The sequence below is a fragment of the Atractosteus spatula genome, chromosome 19 (assembly GCF_055471065.1).
Source record: "Atractosteus spatula isolate fAtrSpa1 chromosome 19, fAtrSpa1.hap1, whole genome shotgun sequence".
Taxonomy (NCBI): Eukaryota; Metazoa; Chordata; class Actinopteri; order Semionotiformes; family Lepisosteidae; genus Atractosteus; species Atractosteus spatula.
The window spans coordinates 11778026-11803300 of record NC_142724.1 but is presented as its reverse complement, the minus strand read 5'-3'; the positions used below and the strand labels follow the sequence as shown (position 1 = coordinate 11803300).

At 39.9% G+C, this 25275-nt stretch overlaps 1 protein-coding gene across 1 annotated transcript in view; it reads right to left on the bottom strand.

Annotated features, from left to right (window-relative positions):
- Positions 1 to 2296: 2296 nt before the first annotated feature.
- Positions 2297 to 25275, bottom strand: part of nfatc2a (nuclear factor of activated T cells 2a) — a 57862-nt gene continuing 34883 nt past the window's right edge. The window contains exons 8-10 of the mRNA XM_088937644.1: positions 24535 to 24667; positions 23438 to 24166; positions 2297 to 2866 (exon numbers count right to left, since the gene is read on the bottom strand). Of these exons, the coding sequence (XP_088793770.1) occupies positions 2811 to 2866; positions 23438 to 24166; positions 24535 to 24667 (918 nt within the window). The 3' untranslated portion in view covers positions 2297 to 2810. The remainder of the gene's footprint in view (positions 2867 to 23437; positions 24167 to 24534; positions 24668 to 25275) is intronic.

Below are 25275 nucleotides of genomic sequence, written 5' to 3'. Positions count from 1 at the left end.
GCTACAATTAAAAACTGCAATTCAATGGCATTGCATTTAGCATTAACGCTAAGTAAAGGTGCAAGCAACTGGTAGTTTAATTTCAGCATCTAGCTGATCAATAAATTATTGCTCCAAATTTTCATTCAGTTCTAGCACTATAATACAATGTGCAATATTAATAGTAACTGTGTAATAAAATACATAAAAGGCAGCTTAGAAGGACATTTACTTTTTCATTATCTGTAGTTTATGACAGAAATGCAGGCTGTTAAAACATATTAAAGACATTAAGAAGCTTCGTGGTTAATAAACAATGCTTCAATTTAGATTATTTCCAGCATACTGGACCCTCAGATGTAAGATAAAAAGCAAAGAATTTCAGGGAGTATTGCTGAAGATAGCTGACTGTAACATTTGTTGCAGGACTAAAATCACTTTGCTCATTTTTCTCTGTTTCAAGCACTTGAATGAAAAAGGTTTTTTTTTTAGCATAAGACCTGACCTAAGGGATTTTTTTGCTAATCATGTATCATGTACATATTTGCATAAGCATGTGTGTTGTTTTGCTACAGCAGAGTCACAATATTGAGTTTGGTTTTATATAAACATTCACAACAATAAGGAATCATTTTACAAATAAGGCACTTTCTTAAAAGTATGAGTTCACTCTAAATATTTTGGAACCCAGTCAGGTAAGGTCACAATTCTGCAGTTTTGTTTGGAAAGTCAAAGCAGGCTTCTAGTTAAAATGTGTAAGAAACCTCCTCAGAAAATGAATTTGTGTAATTTCTTATGAAATTGAAACATAATAGTAAATATTTATAAAAATAAAATCTAAAATTGCTTTACTACTGTTTTTGAGGACTGCCAGTTTAGCAATTATTATTTTGCCCACACAGATGTGTTATGAAACCTTTTCTGAGAAAGGAAAACATTAAAATCCCACCAAAACACTGTACTGTTACCTTACTGTACATGTTACTCAAAAAGCTTCAAGTTTAAGAATGAAAGACAGGATTTTACTATTTGGAAGGAAGTTTGGTGGAAGTATCAGTTATTATTCAGTCTTTGAAATGTTAAATAAAAAAAAATGTTACAAAATCACAATCTTTCCTCTTCTAATATGGTAGCACAAAGCAATTGCTGACATGTGATAGTCCACTGCAGAAGGTTGATATATAAACTGCATTATCTACCAAGAATGTTTGTACAAGTCACTATCATAAACAAATCTGCCAGAAGTATCCAGTTTCTCTTCTTTTTTTTGGTTGTGGCTGTGCTTGGAAGTGGCTTGTCATCAATTACAACAGCTGATAAAATTCTCATTCGCTAGAAGCACTCAAACAGAGTTTACCCAAAGAAAGGTTTTCCTCTACCTTCTTCTTATTTCATGTCACTGTGTTCGATGTCCTCTGGTTTTTTTCTGACAGAGTGTTCAGAGGTGTTAACAATGTTTGTCGTCGCTGTTTCTCAGACGGCCACTGAATGACTTTCCAAAGCTGGATAAATTTCAAAGCTGAATACTAAGGTCCAGATAAATATTTCTTTTAAAAGAAACCGATGATTCTGTTTTTACATTTGTTACCGTCGGAGAGAACTTTAAAGCGTGATCAAAGTGAGCACAGGACATATTCATGTGACATCTTTGTTCATGTGTTCCAAAGACCCATACCATCAAGCGTCTGTAACAACTATTTGTACAGCTGGTGTTGTAATGATTGCTGGAAACAGAATAGGTGTTTATAAGTCTCTTTATAAGTTAAACTTTCATATCCAAATCTTCCCTTAACTGGTATTCAGGACACATAGACAAAACGCTGTTTGTGTTAAATTATTTTAAGACTTAAGAGCCAGTTTTGTTTTGGGTTTTTTTAGCCACTGGTCTTGAGAAACTACAGATAGTCAGAAGTTCTTTTATACAATGAGCCAAAAGTCTTCTGCACTGGCAGTTTGGTATTGATGGGTGTGGGTTGAGGAGATGGGCTATGGGAGAGCTTCCATTATTTTTTGATCATCAATTTCCCTACGGGATTAATAAAGTATTATCTATCTATCTTATTAACTCCATTTATCATGGCAAATTCTGGGAAGAAATAAAAACGCTAGGTTGCCAATTAAGAATGAATTGTCAAAGTCCACTGAATGTACTTAGCTGAGAAGGCAACGGTAGCTTGCTGTCCAGTTATGTTAACAAACATCTTAATGAAAAAAACTACAACTTTAAAATAGCAAGAATGATATCGCCTTCCCACCCCGACGGTACTATATGTTACTCAATTTGAAGTCAACCAAATTTATTCTTTTTAAATTCTGCTTTTTCCTTTTCGCTTTCTGACGTTTCAGTTTCCACCATATTCTGTGCTGTGGCCCCAATAACCTTTCTTGTTCAATAGTAAACCTCAATAGCCTTTTGTTGTGATGAGTGCTTATGCTTTCATTGTATATATGTACTGTGTAAATATATACACATACTGTATATACAGTACACGCTAAACACCGGGTCACACATGCACAAAGACGTCACAGTATTGTAAAGCAATAGATATCGTATGGAAAAACTGCTTGACCTCAGTTCGTGACAGGTATGGGTATGTCTCAATGGAGCGCAGTTGTGTGATAATCGCAGGAAAGAGGCACGCAGAACAGCTCGGCCACAGCCAGAAGCGATTTTTTTTTTCCTTGCCAATGCATTGTTCTGAGCGGTGGTCCCAGGCCAGGGCTGTTTGCAGCTGGAGAGAAGGCAGAAGCTAGCTCTGGCACGAGGGCAGTCCCCAAGGTGGCGTGCAGCGGAACATCGCCGAGAAAAGATTTCCGGACAGATCGTCCCTCTATGATTGACCTCTGCCATGCACTCCAGTCAGATCCTTCCTTATGATTTCATTAACTGGGGGGGAGAGAAGAGAGAAAAAAAAGAGAAGGAAATAAGTAACATGAAAGGAGCACATTACAGTGGCCACAAGCCCTCACTCACAAGCGGGACCCTGAGCTCTCCAGATATTTTCTCGCTGGGGCCTTCACAGACGGACATGTCAGTTTCAGCTATGTGAACTGGCCTTGACTGAGCGGACGTTCCATCAGGAACAGCCTTCCATCCAGTCACTTCAGGATATAAGACCTCTTTCTTTCACTGAAAAGTCTACTTTTCTCCCGATTACCAGAGCTCTTTTTATTAATCAAAATCTGACCTTAATTAATGGCAAAGAGGTGATTTTCCTGCTTTTTATGAAAAAAATACATATGGTACATAAACAAAAGACCACAAGATTAAATATAGGTGAACACATCCCCCAGCTGGGGAATGGCTCGCCTACACTTCATCAAGATTTCCCCTTCTAGAACACAAAAAGCACGTTGGTAATCAGAAATCACAGAAGTACAGACATGGGCATCTTAAAAAACAACTCCATCCCCACTCTTAAAAATAAGAAATCCTTGCCTACATTTTGGGAGAATTTAGATGCCTTCTGCATTTTTAGATTGATTCCTCAGACCTTGAGAAAGGTGGGATCCTCTTGGTATTTTGGCTCATGAGCAGGAGCTGAATCCCTCACTGTAGACGTCAGCCTGCTCTGTATGATCTGGGCAGAGGCATACTGTGGCTATGGTGCCCATTTCTGCACTTATTGGACAGTCACTTAAGCCTAGCACAGACCATTAGGGCAGCCACTCCTGCAGAGACATGTCTCCAAAATGAAAATGAAGAAAAAGCAATAGTTTTATCAAAATGAGGGTAGTGCATGAAGCTTGTCCACCACTTGTCTTTTTGTTCAACAGTATCTTGAACAAACCATGTGCACTGACTGCTGCTGTCCACAAGGAGGAGGAGTGCAGTTTTTCAGAATCACTTGTCACGCAGGCACTCACAGGCACCCATTTTATTTGGTTGCACTTCCTGTTGTTCAACTGAGGTAAGTGTCAGGAGGGTATAAATGGAAACTTTTACTGCCTCATCATTCTAAAAATAGAAGCTGGGTACAGGGGTGGGGGTGGTTCTTTCTTCTTCATCTCTCATCTAAACTGTGGGAAGAAGAGTAGGGAGGGGGGTTGGGGGGTAGGCAAATTGATCAGATCTCATTGGCTATTTTAAGGCTTTGCTTTCACGAAAAATGAGCAAAGATATGAGCCACTTAGCACAAGAGTACTGTTACAAAGGCAAGGGAAGCACCTGGAATGCAACCATACAACTGATGTTTACATGCTAACAACATATTCAATCATTCTCTGACCACTTTATCCAGGTCACCTCTTAAGGTTATAGAAGGCAGCAGGACTATTCTCAGTTTATGCAAACCAGCACTCCAATTCTACTCATCCATCCATTTTCTAACCGCTTCTTCCCATTCAAGGTCACAAGGGAATCAGAGCCTATCCCAACAAGCATCTGGCGCAAGGCAGGGTACACCCTCAACAGGACTCCAGTCCGTTGCGGGGCACTCAGAGACACAGACACGCACACACACTCACACCAGGGCCAGTTTTCCCAGAAGGCAATTAAGCTACCAGCATATCCTGGGACTCCCGGGCCCCCGACTAGCTCTGTTGGTAGAGCACCAGACTCAAAATCTCAGGGTAGTGGGTTCGTATCTCATGGCGGGCGCCAGGTCCTCCATGTTGGAGGTTGGGTACAAGGCTAACAACTCTGTCTTGTAAAAAAACAAAAGTTATGTTATGGAAACAGCGACAGGATGTTGCTGCCCCTAATGCTGGAAGGCATAACGGGCAAACATCCATCCATAAACCAGAGCACCCAGAGAAAACCCACACAAACACAGAGGGACCATACAAACTGCATGCAGAAAGTACCCCTAGTCCTGAATTGAACTAGTGCCCCGTTATGGCCTCTCTGAGACAGCAATGCTATCCACGGCACCACTGTGCTGCCCACTCACACGACAGTAGAATATAAAATAGAAAGCCCACTGTGGGCGGCATGTAGGCATGTACTGTAAACCACGACTCTCATATTGTGTCTAGATAAAACCTGCTCCAAAGCTGCAAAGCTTTTGAATTTTTTAATGCTAATCAGATTAATTATTTCCTTCAAAAAACGTGTATTTGCTAAAAATTCAAACATATATGAATGTCCAGAGGTCATGTTAAAAGTAAACTGCACTACAGATCAGACGTATTTTTATTGTTTTTTATTTTTATTCTTAATTCACTTCCTTCTGTAGGGTTCGCCGCTGCCAGGATGACACTAAATGCTCTGGTGAGGAATAATAAAACTGAGACCTGTTTACAGGGTGGCGGATGTTGCTTTTTTAAGGACTTTCCAAAGGTCACAGTGAAACAGTCAAAACTCATTTTCTTGAGATTCCTTACAAAGTTTTTCATGCCTTTTATTCTTTTCTTCTTCCTCCATTCCAGAAGAAATGGCTTAAAATGACATTAAGACAGCAAAGTGTTTCAACAACTGCTATTTCCAGTCTAGAACTGTAGCTCAGAGGTCACCATGAGCAGTTCCACCAAGATTGAATAAAGACCACTGTGAACCATAATGCAAACGTCTAATTCTCATTGAAAACCCCCAATTTTTACATGTCACTTTCATGTAAAAGTACCAACCATAATAACCCCCGAGCATTCAAAATGAAAAGCCTGAGCCCGACGGTTTCTGGGGTTTTATATTCTCCTGGTGTTTGGCCACTGCTGTATTTGACTTGATGTCAGGCCTGAAACCTCAGCCGAATGGAATGCACAGAACGCTGAGCATGTCACCTTTCCAGAGTCACTTCCTCTTCCCTGGCTTCCGGCAGGGAAAGAGAACTCTGTTTATCCTAGATGGGATGTTTCTCGCCCAGGCGTCATACAATGAAACAGTTTTTCAGTGTACACTGGCTCAGAGTCATTTTGCTGGCGCCACCAAATGAGTTATGGTCCTTCTGATCTTTCTCAAGTACAAGGAGACACATTGTCCGGACTGAATAACACAGTCTTACAGGCCTTTAAGGACAGGTGCACAAACACTGAATACATTAAAAGGCAACTACAGCAAAATAAAGAGTGCTCATTAAATGCTGTGTGAATGGTCTTTTACTCACGGTTTTAAGAGGAGTTTCTGAGCTACATGTAATGCCCAAGCATGAGAGAGATACATTTCAAAACATTACTGTATCTTCTAAGAGGGCTTCTGGTTTTTCTTTTAGTCATTTAGAATAAGTAGACTGGTCAGCTAAGACTGAGATACCTTCATTTTATTTTGTAATAATGGTATATCAGTGACATTGACAGTGCAACAGTTTGTGTCGGATTTAAAGTATAAATCCTTTCATGCTGGTCCAACATGGCCTTCTAACATTGCGCAGCATGAACACCATCTCAAACGCGCTCAGAGCAAGAAGAAAAAAAAATGTTCATGACCGGATTGATCATCTGAGACTCGGTGACAGGGCCGTAAACTGCCCTTAAGGTTGGACTGACAGGCTGTAGTGGTGGTACATGTATAGTCAATTAAGGGTGTAAATTGACCACAGAGCTATTCAGAAGCTTGAACTTCTATGTTGAACTTTTAACCTAAAAACTCAAATGGGCCACCACTTTGCACTTTCTGTAAAGTCACTGGTTTGACTCTGGAAAACGCATCATGTCTTTCAGTGGGTGTACATTAGATTGCCCCACACTGTGTGAGCGGCTATAGCAAAAATATAATCACTTTGAAATATAATCACTGCTTATTGCCTTGATGTGCTTTCAATGACAGTGTTTGCGTGTGCTGTTTTACATTTTATGATCATGAACTACCCACAGATTCAGTTACCAGGATCATTACCATCAGTATTTTGGCTCCTCTACCTATGATGTTGGGAGCACAGATCGGCCCAGCAAAGACATGGGCAGACATACCTGTCAGATGTCAGCCTGAAGTTAACAAACAAGCAGCAGAATTGAGGGACAGGGGCAGCCCAGGCTGAAGTACAGTGCTTCTTCCAAGCATTTTTTGTTTAAAGCTGCCTCGTCATCCCCAGAAACAAATGTAGCACAGTCAGAAACTTACTGTATATAGAAACATAATGCGGCCTATGCAGATTACTCTGCTTTACCTTTTCAAGAAATTCTGTCCCTGTTTATAAGTCAGTACACCTGATAAAGGCAGTAGCACACTCCTCAGAGGAATGTTGTTAGAATCGATTTTCAACCCTAAAACCTTTGTGTTTCCGGAAAAACAGGTTCCGCTCTGGAAAGGCATTTGGTTTTGCAGAAAGGCGAGAGGTGCTCCAAAGTGCTTGTGTTGAGATGGCAGAAGCATGAAAAACCAAATATTATATGTAGAAACGTCTACAAATGCTGAGTTATCAATAGAATTAGTACGGTAGAAACCGGGTCAATTAAAGTGACAGGTACGAACAGCAAGAAAAAGACGTTGATCACCAGACTTCTAGCAGTTGAACACTGCAGGGCAAACAGAGTATTACTGTAGCACTTGATTATCAAGCTTATTGTAAAGGCAAGGTATTATTGGCACTGCAGAGCAATTTTGGAACTATACTTGGTTGCAGGGTCTCAGCCCTGGCACAAGTCAGCACGTGTTTCAAGGACATGATATGATAATCATGACAAGCGCGTAAGCATCGTGCAATTGCAAAACGTTTTCTCAGCGAATGGGAGGTGTCCATCAAGAGACGTGACAAAACTAAAGGAAAAACAAGAGGAAAGTGCAGTAATGGCTCACATGAAAACCTAAAATGTTAAGGGTACATTGTGTTTGTGTACATGTGTGTTTAAATGCAATGCATTTATATACTCGTTCGAGTTGGGAGCTGCGCAAGTGTGCATTGGCTGCAATGTTTTGGCTGTTGAGCCTTCCTTCATGTGTTACCTTCAATTTTTGCATATATATAATTACAGTACCTACAGTACAGGCACACAGTCTATATATCTATAATTAAAGGACCATACTGTATAAAAGTACTGGGGCAGCAAAGTCACAATACAAAGAGTTTGGTGAGCTCAATATGTCAAGTCATCTTGCAGTTATTCCCTCAAAGTGATACAGTATGCAGCTGAAAACTGAACTTTACACTGCAAAATGGGCTTTAAGTGAATGTGTCAAAGTACCCATGGTCACCTGAAGTCACTCGATTGAACACAAAGGGGAGTTTTTATTCTAATCTGATTAAATGCATGGAATTACTAAAAAAACAAAATGTACATTATAGTGTACTTATCATTCCCATTTATCTCATGATCACAAATACAGACTTTGTGAATGTAAAACAAAAAATAACAAACGTTTTGACCTTGCTGTCCCAATACCTTTTGGGGGGCAGCATGGATATTATTAAATAGAAAATGTTCAATTCATTTAATAAAACCAAGGTTTTAGTTCATATGCAGATAAAGGAGAAGTTGGAGATAGCTGATTACAATCGAATGTGAGCTGCTTTTTTTGAGAAACTCAGACACTGAAAGTGCAAGTCACCTCTTAATTAAAGAATGCAGAGGTAATGTCAATGTGGACATTATGTGCCAGCTCATGCACACTGCAAGTTATGCACAGGATAATGTTTTTCCTGCAATTTCTGTTGCATGAGAGGTGACTTATATTATCATTGCTTCCTAGCAGGACATTGTTGCCATCACTGTGAGATTCAGCCGGGCAGCTGGAAAGCCTGCAGTATATCATCAGTGAAACATTCATGAGCTGCAAGTGCTTTTGCTTGACTAGGCAAACGTTTCAACTTCAGTCTGTATTTTGAAACTCGTCCTATCATTCTGCAGATCTAAACTAATTATAAAGACATGCACTCTTTCAATTTACTCTTTTAATGTAATGCTGTTTTTTTCAATGTAAAACAGTTTTACATAAACTAGTACACAGCCTTCAACAGTGAGCTTTCTGTGCCACCAAGACTGTAATCTAATTCTATTTTATGCAATGAAAGTTTTGTTAAAATGCAAATACAGTCAGCATTAAGATACAGCTAATGGCAGGGAAACATGCATTATAGTTATATTTTAATTGTATGATACAATTAAATAAAACATTTTTTCGGTTTCAGATGCTGTGTATACATAATGTTTTTACAAACGAATATACCGTGTGGTGTTTATGAATAAGGCCAAATACAGACAATGCAATCAGCCAATAAAACTACACCAGACATAAAAAAGGTGCTGGGCGATGTTTGTGGCCTATAAATAAATGTATCTGACATAGGAATATGAATTAGTTTCAAGTTATGAAAAGGTCATAGCTAATTAATATTTATGTATCCCATGACTCAAAGCAATCTCTGACTAAACCTTTACTCGGAATGGTGTTCAGATATGTACAGTATATATGTCATATATCTTTTCCTTGCCTTCATCTCCTGTGGGCTTATATGAACTGAAGAGTTCCTTTCACTGTCATTTGACTTTCCGGTCACAGCATGGTTTCTTCTCTTTAAATACTAGCTGCAGGCTTCAGGAAATATTGTGGTGCTGGCGTTTGTCCTATTTTTGTGGAACACCCAGTCACAGCAGACAATATCTTAATGGGTGTGTTAGTGGCTCATGAAGGGCCAGCAAATTTCACTTCCCACTCTGCAGAGACTGATCTACAAATAGTTAAATTCACTACACTTCATTTGTACTGTATGCTACTCAAAATCACTCTTTTTTGATAAGGCTCCTGCACCCTGGTTATGAAATTGATGCCTAAAATATAACATTTCAAAGTCAAGAAAGACATATGCCGTAGACAATACAAAACCCCAAAACTGATTAAGCTATGCATAACAAATAATCTTTGTGAACGTGTTGTTTCACTAGTATGTGGGAGTAACTTTTTATACTAATATTTTCAAATAATCAATACAAATTTCATAAGAATGAGGTACATGAACATATGTCTACTGGTTCTAGGGTAAATTTGAATTGTATGAACCTCATACGTTTAAGAAAGTAAAGAGTGTGATTTCTTGATAATGTTTAACATTTTAGTGAATGCAGTATCATGGTATGTTTCAAGAATAAGCTAGGAGGCAATCTTATTCATCTACAGTATATGTAGTATTATTCTGCTAGTGGTAGTGCAAGTCAGTGCAAATTCAGGAGAATAACTAGATAAAAAAATAAAAGCATTTGGAAAAAAAATGTATTTTTTCGGTCTCTCTTTTATGAGCACTGGTCTGAAACCCAAGGAAGTATGAAAGAATGAAAAAGCCATCAAGTTGCTCCCTTGTTTCAGAACATCAGATACTCTGTTCCTCTCCTTTTTGACCTTCTCTCAATTTAGCAGAGCAGTACAGCAAGCAGCTCAATATTCATTTGGCTTTCAAAAGCCTATTTAAAGCCCTGACCTACATAGTGTGAGAAGAGAAAGGTTGTAATCATTATAAAGCAGGTTAGGCACAAATGGCACTTAACTCATACAGAATATTGGCAGGGTACAACAGTGCCTGCACAGCTTCTTTAACACAAGGGCTGGACCTACTGTTGCACTTTCATTCAGCAAATGGATATAAAAACTGTTCCATTTTTTTTTGCAACAAATAACTGGGATGGTTTACTCTGGTATCATTTTGGCATTCTCGTCCTCTACACAATTATGAGCTGAAGCTTATCCAGGCAAACAATAGGCCCATGGCAGGACAGAGCCTGGACCACCACTGTCCTTATTTAAAACTAACACAGAAAATATGGGTATTACAGATGCCAATTAACCTACCAGAACTGTATGTCTTTGAACTGTGGGATGGAACCTACGCAAAACTGGGGAGAACATACAAACTCCACGCAGACAGTGCCCAAGGAAGTGAACCCAGGGCCCCAGCACTGTACAGCAGCAATGCTAACCACTGTGCTATGGTGTTGCCTTATAAACCAAACCACTTGTGGCTTTTTTTGTATTCATTCTTTTGGGCTGGATAAAACAGTATAGCAAGAGAACCTGGATGGTACCCTCCCCCATATCAAAACCTACTGCACCTTGGATATGGCTCAAGTTTTGAACTTAAAAGACCCTTTATTGGAAGTATGTCAAATAGGAACAGAAACATTCTGTTATTTATGCAGATGAAGCAGCATGTGGGGAAGCATTTTTAAGAGGTCTGTGTACATCTTTCAGTTCCTCTGCAGAGCCTGAATTAATCTTATCACTTTGCCTTTTAGCTCTGTGTGAAGAAAGGAAATAAGAGCACCAGCAGACCACACTTCAAAAGTGTAAAAGCCAAAAAAATGATTTACTGATTTCAGAGTATTTTCGTAATATCCCTCAGAGTAACACAGGTATTCTTACATACTGTAATAACAGGAAACAGGGAAAATGCTGCTGATACAACGGAGGACAATGACCAAGAGTAATATCATTGATCTCAGCTGGTTAATGATGATTTTACTGTCTGTTTGATCAAATCGGACACCTAATCTGGTCAAAACATTATTTGAATAATTGACTTGTTAAAAGTGCGGTGATCTCTGGATGTTACATGCGTCCAGGTGCTACGATTTTCTCAAAACTTCTTTCTCATGAAGCCTGCCTTTCAAGAACAGACCAAATCCTCTGTGTGTGAGAGGTCAAAAAGCAGGTTACAATAATGTGCTTAAATTAGGTTTTCTATCAACAATTTTAGAATCCCACCAAATTTGAAACAGCGGCAGAAACAAGAATACAAAATCCCTTGATATTTCAAAAATGCACTGTCATCACTATCCAAGTGAAAGTGCGTCAGAAGAACATCAGACAGACAGTTGTAAAAAAAGATACACCTAGAATGACTAAAAGAAGCATGTACATCAAATATTCTACATGGGCTTAATTCCCTTGAACAAACTGTCCCAGAATGATTTAGTGATCAGTGTATAGACGATTGGGTGCCACTAATACCACTGTTACAAAGACATCTAATTAAAAACAGTTACAAATGAAAGAATGGCCATCTTTCTCATTGGGTTCAGGTTTAGTCACATAACCAGTACTGGTCATTCTGGGACCAGCGCCCTTCGGAAAGACACAATTCTAGTGGATTATCAAACCTAACCTGCATCTCTAAGAGACTGGGGAAAAGCAGAGCATCTGGTGAAAACCCATGTGATACAGAAGAGAACATGCAATCTCCACGCAGATAGGCACTAAAAGATGGAATCATTTCCAGCAGCTGAGAGGCAGCGATGACGTCATGCCACTGTGCCAATCCTAGGTACCAATTCTGCTCTTCTAGGAAAGTGTCAGTATAATGAAGCATAAAAATAGGTGAAATTCTTGGGGAAATCCGAAGCATAAACCCAGATTTTTAGCAGATACAGTGGATAATTAAATGTGACAGATATGAGCAAGAGCACAATTTCATAGAAATAGGGCAAATAACCTTCCTTACTACCTTTCTGCTTGCAAAACATTTAGATCAAGACAGGTTAAACAAAATCATACTGTTTAGACTCTACTAGTGTAGAAACAATAACTAATATGTGATTTCCAGAGTTTATTTCAATTAAATTAAAAAAAAAACAGCTTTGTGAATCACTCAGTATGAGATGTGAGATTTCTTTATTTCAATGTAAATTTAACATTTATTAATAAAATAAATGACAAACAACTGCTACATAGTTTTGACAGCCATATGTAGGTGATGTTAATCAATGTTTCAGAAGAAAGAGATCGGTAAACAGAGAAGAAACAATTAACAGTGTTAATTAACACAATTAACCTAACAGTCTCCCCTTAAACAGTATCAGAAACATCTTCAATGCTTTTTGGAGCTCAAATGAATAGTATTCATTGGGACTTCAAGATTTCTTAACGATGTCTAACAGCTAATAGTTTTAAGATTTAGTTTTAAGCAGCTGGCAAAGATACATTATAATGAATCACCTGAGCCCTGAGGAGCCTAACCACTTGTTGAGTTTCAGGATGAGCTCAACACTTGTCAGTCTCGTCTACCACTGTTTCAATTACTTCTAAAACCAAGCAAATATTTATTTTGACACAAGGACACATGCGTTACAGAGGACTTCCTACCCCAGAGCATATATCAGATGATAACTGGAAAAATCCAGTATGTGAGATACAGAGATAATGGTGTTTTTTTATATAATATGAGTGCCTATAATGTAAGTTCACCACGGCTAGCTTACGTTTCATCCTGCAAGGGCACCTGATCCTTACCAGGCGTAAGAGATAAACTGAAACTAAATTGACATCAGCCTGATATTGCAACCCTGCCCTGCACACACTGTGCCCAAAGAAAAGTCCAACAAAGGAGCTGAGTGCTTTGGAGTTCTGGTGTGACAGCACTTACACTCTAAAAAAACATCAATCCTGTCTACCTCTTCATTTATTTAAAAAAAAAAGAAAAAATGTCCAGGATTCAAGCACAATCAGGTTACCTCCGGTGTTTGTGGAATAAGTTGACTCTCACAGACTACACAAACGACACACACAACACATCAACGAATGCTTAACTGGACATATCTGGAGGCTGACCTGTTTGTACAGAGGCCGGGGGAAACACTCAGGCTAACTGTGCAACGGGTGTGTTGTGCTGCACTTCTGTTTTCTAAACTCAAGCTGGTCTCGTGTGCCTGTGTTTGTTTACAGGCCAGCGGAGGCGGGGGGGGGGGTGTGTATGTCAAGCGGTTGGGTGAGAGTGGGGAAGAGGAGGGGGTATTCACTCACAAGAGCTTTATGGTGATGCTGACCACTCCAGTGCCTGCAATCGGCCCCTATCACTTCTAAAAAAAAAAAACTCTCCCGACTGCCAATGTCAGACAGGAAGAGCTGAAACCACAGGGACCGCTTCCCTTCTGTGCTGAACAAGAAAGCACTCACCACTGAGAGAGAAAGCGAAGATTACTGGAGAGGCCGGCCTGATAATGCGAGCAACTTCCACCCTTACCTTTATACAGAAGACGACTACAGAGCAGGTGTTTAAGACATCCACTTTTCCCCACACTCACTTCTCACACATCTCTGAAACACTCTCTGGCCATCGTAATGAAAAGTCTTCATAAATAAGGTGTTGTGCCCCTGCTACAAGTAGCAGGAATGGATTGAACAGGACTGAAACAGGTTTTGAAACATTTGCTATGCTCCGAATAATGGGTCGTGAGACTGAACTGTATACACTAGACCTACTAGCATTGCAATGTGAGTGAGTACAATACAAAATTCTAATATTGTAATTTAATTCTGAAATATGTCTAATATTGGTAAGGCGGGACAACAATGCAGCTCTCTGAATTCTGTTGTAACATGGTCAGTACCTTTTCATGATACTGATGCATGTTTCACAAAGGGTATCAAAACATGAATTGCTGTATTATGCTAAAAAAAGTTCACCTGCACACTTTTCTTAAGCAACCTCAGAGCATTACCTTGGCAAGTGTACAATCGAAATATCTTTGAACTATATGGCAGATAATCCATTTGTGTGGCAAGATTTGCATTGCATATGAGGTGTCTTTGCCACACGTAAACAAAGAAAGCTGGAGGTGTATGTTGGTCTGTTATTTTTCTCTTATCAACTCAACTGGTTTGCAGAATACCTGTTTCACCAGAGACTAATGAAATACCCTGTGCTGTGTCCTGGCAGCTGTACGTGCTTTATCTCATTGCTCTCCTACTAGTTGGAATAATCCACCCTCAATTAAACCGCGGCCCTTTTTTTTTACATTTAGCGCCATTCAATTTAAAGCACACTAGCTGTTGTACTTTAAAAGCCAGAATATGTCTGGGATCTGCATTGTGCTGTCATCCAACGTATTGCCTCAACAGTCAGAAATTTGTGAATAATTCTTTAAAATACTGCGAGATAGCCCTTTCCGCCGCTATCAAGTAAACAAAACAGCAGATTCTTTAGTGCTTCTTCATCTCTGGTATGAATTAGCTTGGGCACAGGGCCCTGTGTGAACCACACAGCCATGCTTCTGAAGTATGCAGCTCTGTCATGTCGTTTCTATCAGTGTCTAAGCTGTTCGATTTAACCTCAAACGTCTTTGTCTATTTTCCACTCAGTTTCAGGCTTCCTTCCCAATTGCAGCTGCAGCCATACCAACCAAAGGGAAACAGCAACAAGTGTCAGTATTTACTCATGGCCCACAGTCAGTGGTCCCCACACAGGGAGCTCAGCTCCCCAGAGTTCCCAGGAGCATGGCAAGCTTTTTCATTTTTTTTAACCAGGCCAGGGCAGAGCAGTATGAAAGTAACAGCCATAAAATCCTGTTACTCCAAAATCACACAGCTTTCATAATGAATAAGAAACGAACAAAGATTACTCATTGAATAATGCAATTTCTGTGAAACTGCACTTTAGTGCTTCACAGTAACCACAAACAGGGGTTGTGGGTGTAACTGTAAGATCTGCCTACATGCCTAGCAGTAGAGGAGATAGGACAGTTTTTTTTGTTATTTAATACTGTTTGTGAAACACCTTCTTCTTCCTGTACTTCTACACAGTGTGGGGTGGTCCCTATCTGTTCACTGAAATGCTGCTAAGGAGCATAATCAATGCAAGTGGTGGTTAAACATTGTATTCCCCCCTAAGAGAGGGAAAGTACCTTGTGATGCCATTGCAATGTGCTCTTTTGTCATTTGCTTCCCAAACGGCTGCCCATTGTCAATGCCCAATTTTGCAGATTAAAAAAAAACCTGTTTTAACAAAATATAAGACAAGGTTTTATGTGACACAAGCCCAAGCTGAAAGCAGAGCAGCCACTAATTATAGTAGTATCTGGGACCTTGTCTTAGTTCATCCTTCAAGGTTTAATGTGGATGAATTCAGCATGGAAGCAGACAAGCAGTAGGACAATTCTGCAGTGTTTGGGAACATGCTTATTGCAGTAATTAGACTATGGCAGTGCTCCAAACCAACAAACCCAGCAAAGGAATATTTGTACGCAGACATACTGTATATGCACATATTCAATTCAAACCCATAACACAGCTAACACTTCTTCTGAATACAACGGCACAAAATATGGAAGAGATTCAAGTAAAATCAACAAAACTGATTTATTTCAATTAACAGTAATATTTAATGGCAAGTTGTATACCTCTTTTGTTTTAAACCTGTCACAACTAACCTATTCACACAGCATGTCATTTTTGTATTACCCTGACTGCTGTGAAAATGTTAAGCGTATAATCCAATTAAAAATAATCAAGAACACAGACCACAGATCTAAGTCCTACCTGAATTAAACAATATTACTAAACACTACATTTACCAGGAAGCCTGGGCTTGGTTCTGTCCATATAAAAGGAAACTAACACATACCCTGTATAAGAACAATTATAAAATGAGAGGAGGCCAAATGACCCATCTAATGTGATTTTGTCACGAGTGGCTGAATGATCTCAGGATCTTATCCAGATATTTACTGAAAGAAGACAACCCTCTACACAGAAAGAGCCTCCAGATCTCAGTTTTAAATAAACTTCCCCTTGATTTCTACTTACATCCTTTAAGTTGTGTTTCAAACTCAGTTCTGTAAATGTCCATTGACCTTGCTAATGCCTGCCCCAAAGAACATTTTTGGCCAGTCAGTTTGGGACATTTCTTGAAGCCTGAAAATGCTTTCTAATCTCTGGACAGATGCCAAGACAGCAGTATCTTTTATGCATTGTATGCATTGTCCTATTTTTACATAACATCCCTAAATTTAAATTCTACTTTATGAACTATATTGACTGCCAGATTTATTCATAACCCCAATGAACCAGGAACAAGTAACTTCATGTTACAGAAAGATTTAAGGACAGGACAGGAAAAAAAATGTAACACTGTAATCTCAATAGCATTACTCAGAGTGCAGTGATATTTGTCACAAATAATCTAATAAATTAAAAAACATGAAAGTCATACCCCTGGAGTTGGCATATTGTACATCCTCCTGTGGTATGGACAAAATGCCTCTTGTGAGGGGGCCTGTGGCAGAGGGGGACTAGGTGTTTTGGCAAAATGTCCTGGAACACTTTGGAGTTCATTATTCTCCCTATCTTTACAAGGGCTCCTTCACATTGTTTTCTGTTAGAACAATTTCATAACATAACAGACCATTTTTCGCAGTGGGCACGAAAACTTCGCCTTTTTATGTGAAACACAATGTTGATGAGCTTGTCCAAAAATCTCAATGTCCATTTCATCTGACTCCGAGGCATGCTTCCCAATTATCATTCAGAGGTAGTTTGATGTGTCGGCTGTTTTTGTGCTTCATCCTCAGAAGAGGCTTCTTCTTTATAACTTAGCCATGAGCACCACATTCAGGCCAGAAACATCAAACAGCAGTTTTTGACACTTTGTACTCTACTAGCTTGTGGAGGTCAATGACATCAATGAATCATCTCTGATCTTAACCATCAAGATGCAGGTACAGTAGCTGCCAAATGCCTTCCGTGTGTAAGCTCTTTTAAAACCCCAGGAAAACAGGAAAGGTTCTGAGGTCATTATATAGTTCTGTAGGATTCCACTGCACTGTAACAGTGTGTTACTGCGGATTTGTTTTTGTCAGATTTCATTTTAAGGAATACTTATACATGAATAAATGTGACTCTCATATTTTCTTCAGTTGTGTATGACAAATATAACTTTGCTCTGTGCAATTCCATTTTTAGATGTTTTACAAGCAAAGCACATTATCAATCTGTAACCCTGTTACGTGATTGTTCCTGTGATATGAATAAATCTGGAGGGCCCTATGTATCTTCTTTTTGGCTTTTATAATGACCTGGTGAGAACAGAAATCTTATAACAGCTTAAATGTGCCAGAACATCTGGGGGTCCAGTGTTTGTGAATTGCTCTTTATAATAAAAAACCACAGAGCAGCAATAACTGTTCCTTTTAAGAAATAATATTACAGCCCCTTGCTTTCACTCACTGGAAAACAAAAGGAGTGCAACTCCCTGGTTTCCTTGAATTAACATTCCACGGCATTAAGAAACAAAAGTTTAAAACAGATTTCCATAAACATATAAAACTCGAGAAGCAGAACTGAAACAATCACACACATAAAAAGCAGCAGAGGTAATAAAAAAGTGGCAAAAGGTCTGGTGGAAACCCTGTGAAACTCACAGGGTTCCCACCAGAAACCGTTTATGAATAGAATAAACGAGAAGACCCAGGGATTCCCAGTGGCTGGATGCTGATTTGTGAACAGCGTGGCAGCCGAATACACTGTTGCTGTTTACTGAGGGAAACCCTATGAGGTGTTCCAAGAGAATTCCAATGAAAGCCCATATTCCAGTTTCATATTTTCCCACCTAACAACCCCCCCCTTCCTCTCCTCCACCGCCGACTGCCTCCACCCATCCTACTTGCCTCCACCCCTGCCGCTATCTTTAGGAGATCTGACTGTTTGGAGGAGAACAGCTGTGAATAGAAGGAGCTCCTTGTGCCAGATTGGCAGAATTTCTGGTATGGAAAAACAAATTCTCCCGCGGGCCCCCCCGCCTGCTCCTCCGCCCCCACCCCCCCAGAATTGAGGGGGCTCAAATCCAAGGGAATTCCGGCCAAGCATAACAAACACAGAGGCTATCCCCGACTCTCCCAGGCACCCGGGTGCACTGTTTGACAATGGTTGCCATAGAACTTGTTTTCCAGATCGTAAACAGTGTCGACATATCCAGGCAATAAGGAGAACGGCTGCTTTCTGCAGACAAGAAAATTTCATTTCCTGCTCTATCAGTCTGCCAAGGCCCTTCTGTCTGAGTGCCACAAACTGGGGAACTCCGAGCATGGGCCAAGCCTTGCTCTGCTCCGCACTGTAAGCCTGGCTGGACAATCTGAGGTCCCCATAATGACAGCCCTGGGGCACTAGAAGACAATGCTATCGGAAGATATCATCTTGAAAAAATACAGCGCTGGTGGATACAGGATAAGGAAGGACAATCAGATGATTTTAAAGTAGGATTCAGTGGGCAGTTTATGAAAACGACTCCCTGAACATGCTTGTCCTCAGAGAAATTTGAAAGCTACACCCCTTATTTTCCTCGCTCATTTCATTCTCTTTTTTTTTAATTTGCGGTGTAACTGGAAAAAAACAAAACGTTTCACATGAACTTTCTCCATGGTTTTAGGTCAGGAAGGGCCACACATTTGTGCCGTCTGTGAACTATCCTGTTTTCAATATCCCACTTCAAGAGAAGTTTCCCAGTGTTATGACACCGAATGAATAAAGTCATTTCCTCTTGTGTCATGAACCAGACTGCAATTTAGGGCTGACCCAAGTCATGGCAGTAGACAATTTACTGTCTGCACTGTAGAACACCCAGGAATATCTCATTCTCTTACTTTATATCAAAACACAGCCTGCATTCTTACTTAACGTGTTTGCTACTGTGTGTACAGTAAGCTACTACTTACTCTTGCGTTGGCAAGGAAAAAACTAGGTACTGTAATTAGTACCAAAACTGGAATTGTTTTACTTAGCAGATTGCTGCAATTTAGGCTTACAAATTGCAAATTCTTATATAAGGTGGCATGGTGGTGCAGTGGTTAGTATTGCTGCCTGACAGCACTGGGGTAGGGGTTGAAAATCTGGACCCGGGATGCTATTTGTGTGGAGTCTCCATATTCTCCCTGTATTTGTGTGGGTTTCCCCTGAGTCCGGTACAGTTTCCTTTGACAGTCCAAACGCATACTGGTTAATAGGCTTCTGGGAAATTTGGCTCTAGGTGCGAGTGTGTGCCCTGTGATGGACTGGCATGCTGTCCAGGATATACCCTGCCTGCCGGAATGGACTCCAGCTCCCCCTTTGGAAGAAAGGTTACAACTAGGAGAAGTGATCAGGAAATGGATGGATGTTAACTTCTTATACAAGTCAACACTAAGACCCTGGTTTTTAAAAGGTGATAAATAGTTCATTAAAGAACAAATCCATCCAGCTTTCAGTAAATTCATCCATTTTACAGATTTCCATATGATAATCACTATCAAAATTAACCTGGAAATGAGGAATGTCAAGCTGATTTCCTCATGTTAAGTAAAACTGCAATGTCAGATGGTAAAACAATTGTGAATTATCAGCTATTCGAGTTCATCAATGAAATTTGGACAACAGTCTGCGGCCTGCTTATGCATTCCCAAGCATGATCCATAAAAATGGGCCTGCCATCCTGTCGCCTGGCTGAGTTAAAGGACTGGACTAATGCAGCTGCTGTAGATCAAACACTGGGAACATTCATTATGGAAGACTCACGTCTGATGTCTCGCCTATGATAGAGGTGAGTTTCCTCTGTTCCTTCAACCAGCTCCTATAGACACTCTAGTGCAAAAAAAGTCCTAATCTCATTTCGCACGCCCCCATATCTGAAATAAAGCTTTATCATTGCTGCCATCTCGAAACTAGATGCTATAGAAAAAAAAACTGATGTACATCCTCTACCCAGACTTCATCCGGCTTCTGCGTGGTTTATTTTCTAATGTTGATGCTGCTATATTAATGAGACAGACTTGAGACAAACGAGTATTACTTCCCAGCAGCTATCCAAATTGATAAGCTCTAAGCCTTAACACAAATCCCAGGGAAAAATAACGGTAGCTTTTCCACACAAGAGCCCAACCTGACAGCGCAGATGGCTGTAAATATGTCTCTGATGCACGAGAAAGTGACCGACTTGAAAATGAACTTGTCAAACTGCCTACAGCTTCTCCTAACAGGGTTAGATTTGGAACACAATTTTCCTCTATTAAAAGAGGTGATAATGATAATATACAGTAAGAGTAAGAGACTCTTACATTTGCTTTAAATTCTCCGAAACCGAAATATTTAAATTTGAATTATGAAGACAACCTCAATTATGAAACCATTTATTCAATTATTGAAACCAAATAAACTAATATATACAAACCCTGACGAGTATACTAATATTAATACACAAATCTAACGTGGCAGGTTCCTATTCTAAAAGTTTTGCATACTGTATTTCAAACAGATTTGAAATGTTTAGAATAAACCCCACAAAACCACATGCATGCAAGTACATAGGCCAGACAACATTAGTGGAAATCGAGAGGTAGCGCATTAAGGACAAGAAACAGGAGGTTCTTCTTCACAGAGAAAGCTCATGGCCATCTGGAGAAACCCACCAGAGCAACATCATTAATGTTGATGTCCTGCCATCTTTTCAAAAAGTGACTGGAAAAGCTACCAGCATCCGCACAAACATGATGGGCTGCTTTACATTCATTCCATTGGAGACATTGTTATTTTATGCCAGGGATAAACATTTCTCCATAGAGATCCTGTGTAAAGAATTTGTCCAGACTTCACAGGTGACCCATTCAAGAACCACTACGCTCCTGCACTACGCTTTACAAGTTTAAATTGTATTATTGTTAATGACTTTCATTTCCATGCTCACTGCTCCTGAAGTCTTGTCTACTATATTACTGCATTCTGGAGTCTGTATGGCAGGACTCTGACAGACGAGACCAGTCCTGGTTATGGGCTACACAACCACTCACTTTCATTGCAAACACAACGGCACTGTGGCACAGAAGATCCGGAATAGAAGTTGCATTTCATATGATTATTTTGTTTACTAATAGCTTCTAAGACATGTCTCACAGTTTTGAAACTTTTCCAGTCATTTCACTGTCTTAGTGATTGTCTTTTGTTTCATTTTGTTCTTTTTTTCTCAGTTGGCTTCGTTATTTTCAAGACATATTTGGTTGATTTTGACATATAATGTACATATTTTTGAGAATGTGGGAGAACAATCAAAAAGGCAAGCAAACTGCTAGGATATATAGGTATAATAATGCCATTTTAGATCACATCGAGTTTAAATTGTATTATTTTAGATGTACAATATCTCAAATTAAATCTATATATGCTGCTGAGAAACAGTACATTTACTCAGAGCCATGGTCTCAAATGCAGAACGATATTTCCTCATTAAAAAATGACTTTCAATTGTTTTTCCAAATATTACCACACAAACTTGAAATAACTTTTGGTCTGGCAACAAATACGTGACAAAGCAAAACATGGAAAAGGGCTGATTTTAAATGCTTGGTACCAAAGTAAAATTCCCCTGTTTTTCTACATAAATTAAGATGGACATTCTGTCATAGAAAAATACAATGTTCGTTATAAACACTATGCCACTTCACACTGGATCTAGGAGTCACAGCTACTCACAACTTTAATGTTCTACAATACATCACATACTACATACACATACACATTTTTATTATATGACAAGTTGTCTGTTTTATTAACAACAGAAAATCTAAGAAGCAAATCAACAGTACGATAATACTATAGCAATATAATTAAAGACCATTAAAATCTAAAAGGTTATTGTCAGGAGTTTCTCTGTTCTCTTCAGCAGCTCTGGAACCTTAATTCATTCAAAAAAATATTCAGAAAAGGTTAGTTCAAGTGTTACACCTCCTCAATTTACGCAAATACTGTAAATGTATTCATGAATAGGGAAGAGTTCACTGCTTTGTCCCTGGAGCTCAGTTACAAAAGAGGCACCTCTCAATTGTATGTCTCATTCAACATGTACAACTTTCAGGATGTTCAATCATGAAATGTGCAGATATTTGAGTTTTATTAAACACAAATATTCAATAGTTAAGTAAAAGTGGTCTTAGGACTCTGAAAAAAAAAACAGCCCCAAAGGTCAAAAGATTCAATTTCACTCAGGATTCATCAAAAAGAAGTGTCAGTTAAAGAACGTAGATTTTTTAGGCTTTTTAAACAAGCAGAAAACAGGGGTTATTTTTACTACATAATTTGCAGATGGATAAAACTGCATACAATACAGAGTAAACTACTGCACACAAAACCATGAAGCTATTCTTTTTAATTGTCATATTGCATAATAGTCAGATCAGAACTTCCCAGGAAAAGGTCACTGGGTGTCTGATTGGTCAACTACTGGTTACCCACAACCATGAGAGAAAGAAGCCACCAGTCTGATCAAAACAGGATGTCACCAAAATGACGCAGTACAAACCATTCATTATTAGAAACTTCAAGCATCTAACGTTCCAATTCATCCAAAATCTTTTACAGCTTATCTATATACATCCAAATATAAATATAAAAACAATATAATTCTGACATCTGAATATTATTTGATTACGGGGACACTCAAAAACTATTTTAGGTAGGTGCTGCTTAATTGTGGCACACATACCATACGTCCCTGAACCTTTCTGATATTAGCCAAGGTGAAGTATGCTGTGTGCCCTTAACTTGCCCATGTAGGAAAGATCTGTAGCCAAGCCCCAATGACATATACAGTAAGAAAAAAGGTACTCTGCTTACCTAAATTTTGTTGTTCAATTCCTCTGTAAATCCACAGATTAAGAGTTATAGTGTGTCTGCACAGTACAGAAACTGACATGTGACTAGCCAGATGTATTTCAAACCCTGTCACTCTAATCAGGAGACTTTGTCAGGCTGCATATTAGGCAATCTCTTTATCGAAAAGGCATTGAAGATCTATATATCTCCCCTAATCAGGAATTCTATACAGCTGCAACAGTATATGTTGTGTAAAAGTTCAGATGTGCTCACCATCATCCAGATAAGCTTGATCCAGGTTCTCCTGCTTCACCGTGACCCGTCCAGGCAGGGTCTCTCTCTGATCCTCTGCCGGGCATCGCTGAGGGTCAATCTGGCCGGGAGGGGACCGGCTCTTGGGCATTTTGGGCACGTAGGGCTGCTGCTGGATCACCGTGGAGTACTGGCTCGGGCTCACCTGCTGGGCGTGGGTGACGGGCGGAGCAGGGGAGCGGGCAGTGGCGGTCGAGGGGTAGTTCTCGCAGTACATGATGTGCTGGTGGTCCTGGAGGCCGCCCCCGCCGCGGAGCTGGTGGTTGGTGGGCGAGAACTGGATGATGGAGGAAGGGTGCTGGTTGGGAGAGGCCGACTGGTGGTGGGCGAGGGCGGATGACTGCGCCGGTGAGCCGGTGTGGACCAGCACCGAACGGTGAGGCTCGGGCATGACGCCGCCTGGAGAGCCCATGTGGGCCACTTGCTGGTACAGAACAGGGCTGCTGCTCAGGCTCTTGTTCCGGGGGTAGACAATGGCCGGGCTCTGCTGCTGGAAATGGGAGTCGGGGGCGGACAGGCCGGAGAGCACCTGCTGGCAGGACGTCATGCTCGCCACCAGACAGCCATCGGGGTTGATCAGGCCCCGGTGGTGGTAGTAAGGCTGTTGCGTTGCTCCCAGGGCCTGCGACACCGTGAACCTAATCTGCTGGGATTCATAGTCGTCGATGGGCTCCGTTTTAATGGCTGGAACTGATAAAAAAAGACCACTGAGGGATTTCATACAGCTCATCAACGACTTAAAGCCCGTTGTCCGTGTCCTGGTTTTCATCTCTCCTGCCGCTCTTCATTTTGTGACCTTGTCACTTACAGTACCAGACCCATTAAAGCCATTTTCTTACATCCCAGAGACCGGAGATGAGGATTCCCGATTCAAAAAACCTATTTCGCGTCAAACAAATGTTTCAACAAATAATGTCTGTCAGTACGAACTGACTTGAACGCATGATGTTTATGATCTTGTATTTTAGTTAGAAACAAGGTTGCAGGGAGGAACAAAAAAGCCTAAAAACCAGGTAACACACAGGTTGTATTCCCAGCTCACTGTTGGAAATGCCTACCTGCCAGAGGGGTGTAAGCAAAGTGCTGTGGCTGACTGCGTTTTCTCTTCCCATTAATGACGTAGAAGTTCACCTTGGCAGTACGACAGATGGATGGATCTCTGTATGGAGGAACTTCTACAAACAGCATGTTCTGGAAGTGGCAAATTTCGTCATTGTTAAATGCACTCATGGAGACGCAGAAGTAAATGAGCAAAGGTATAACGAAAATAAATATATTAAACATTTACAGTCTCAGATACATGATTTTGTTACATGCTATAGCTGGTGTTATATTTTGGTATGTGTCCGCTTGCTTTAAAAAAAAAATTCAAACCCACAATATTTCATGATGTCATATTTCATAACATTTCGTAAATCATTCAAGATTAGTGTATCATTAGTGAAACATCAACACACTGTTTAACCTCTGTAACTCAAAAGATTTTTTTTTGTTTGGGAATTTTGCTTTTATTTTTATTAATATCAATACCAACAGCTATGTAGAAATAAAAGTATAATCACGCATAAGTATTACCTTCATTTCAGTCCAAATTAACTAAAAGTATGACAGCCATTGCAAGAGGCAGTGTACAAAATACCTACGGTGTACAGTAACCTCCAAATGTATTCCTACTCTTGGTAAACTGTAGCTATATATTAATTTATGAAACAATGCAAATATATACAACCTAAACATATACAGTACCAACATTTATTCAAATGCGATACAAATGTATGAAAAGGACAATATATATGTAA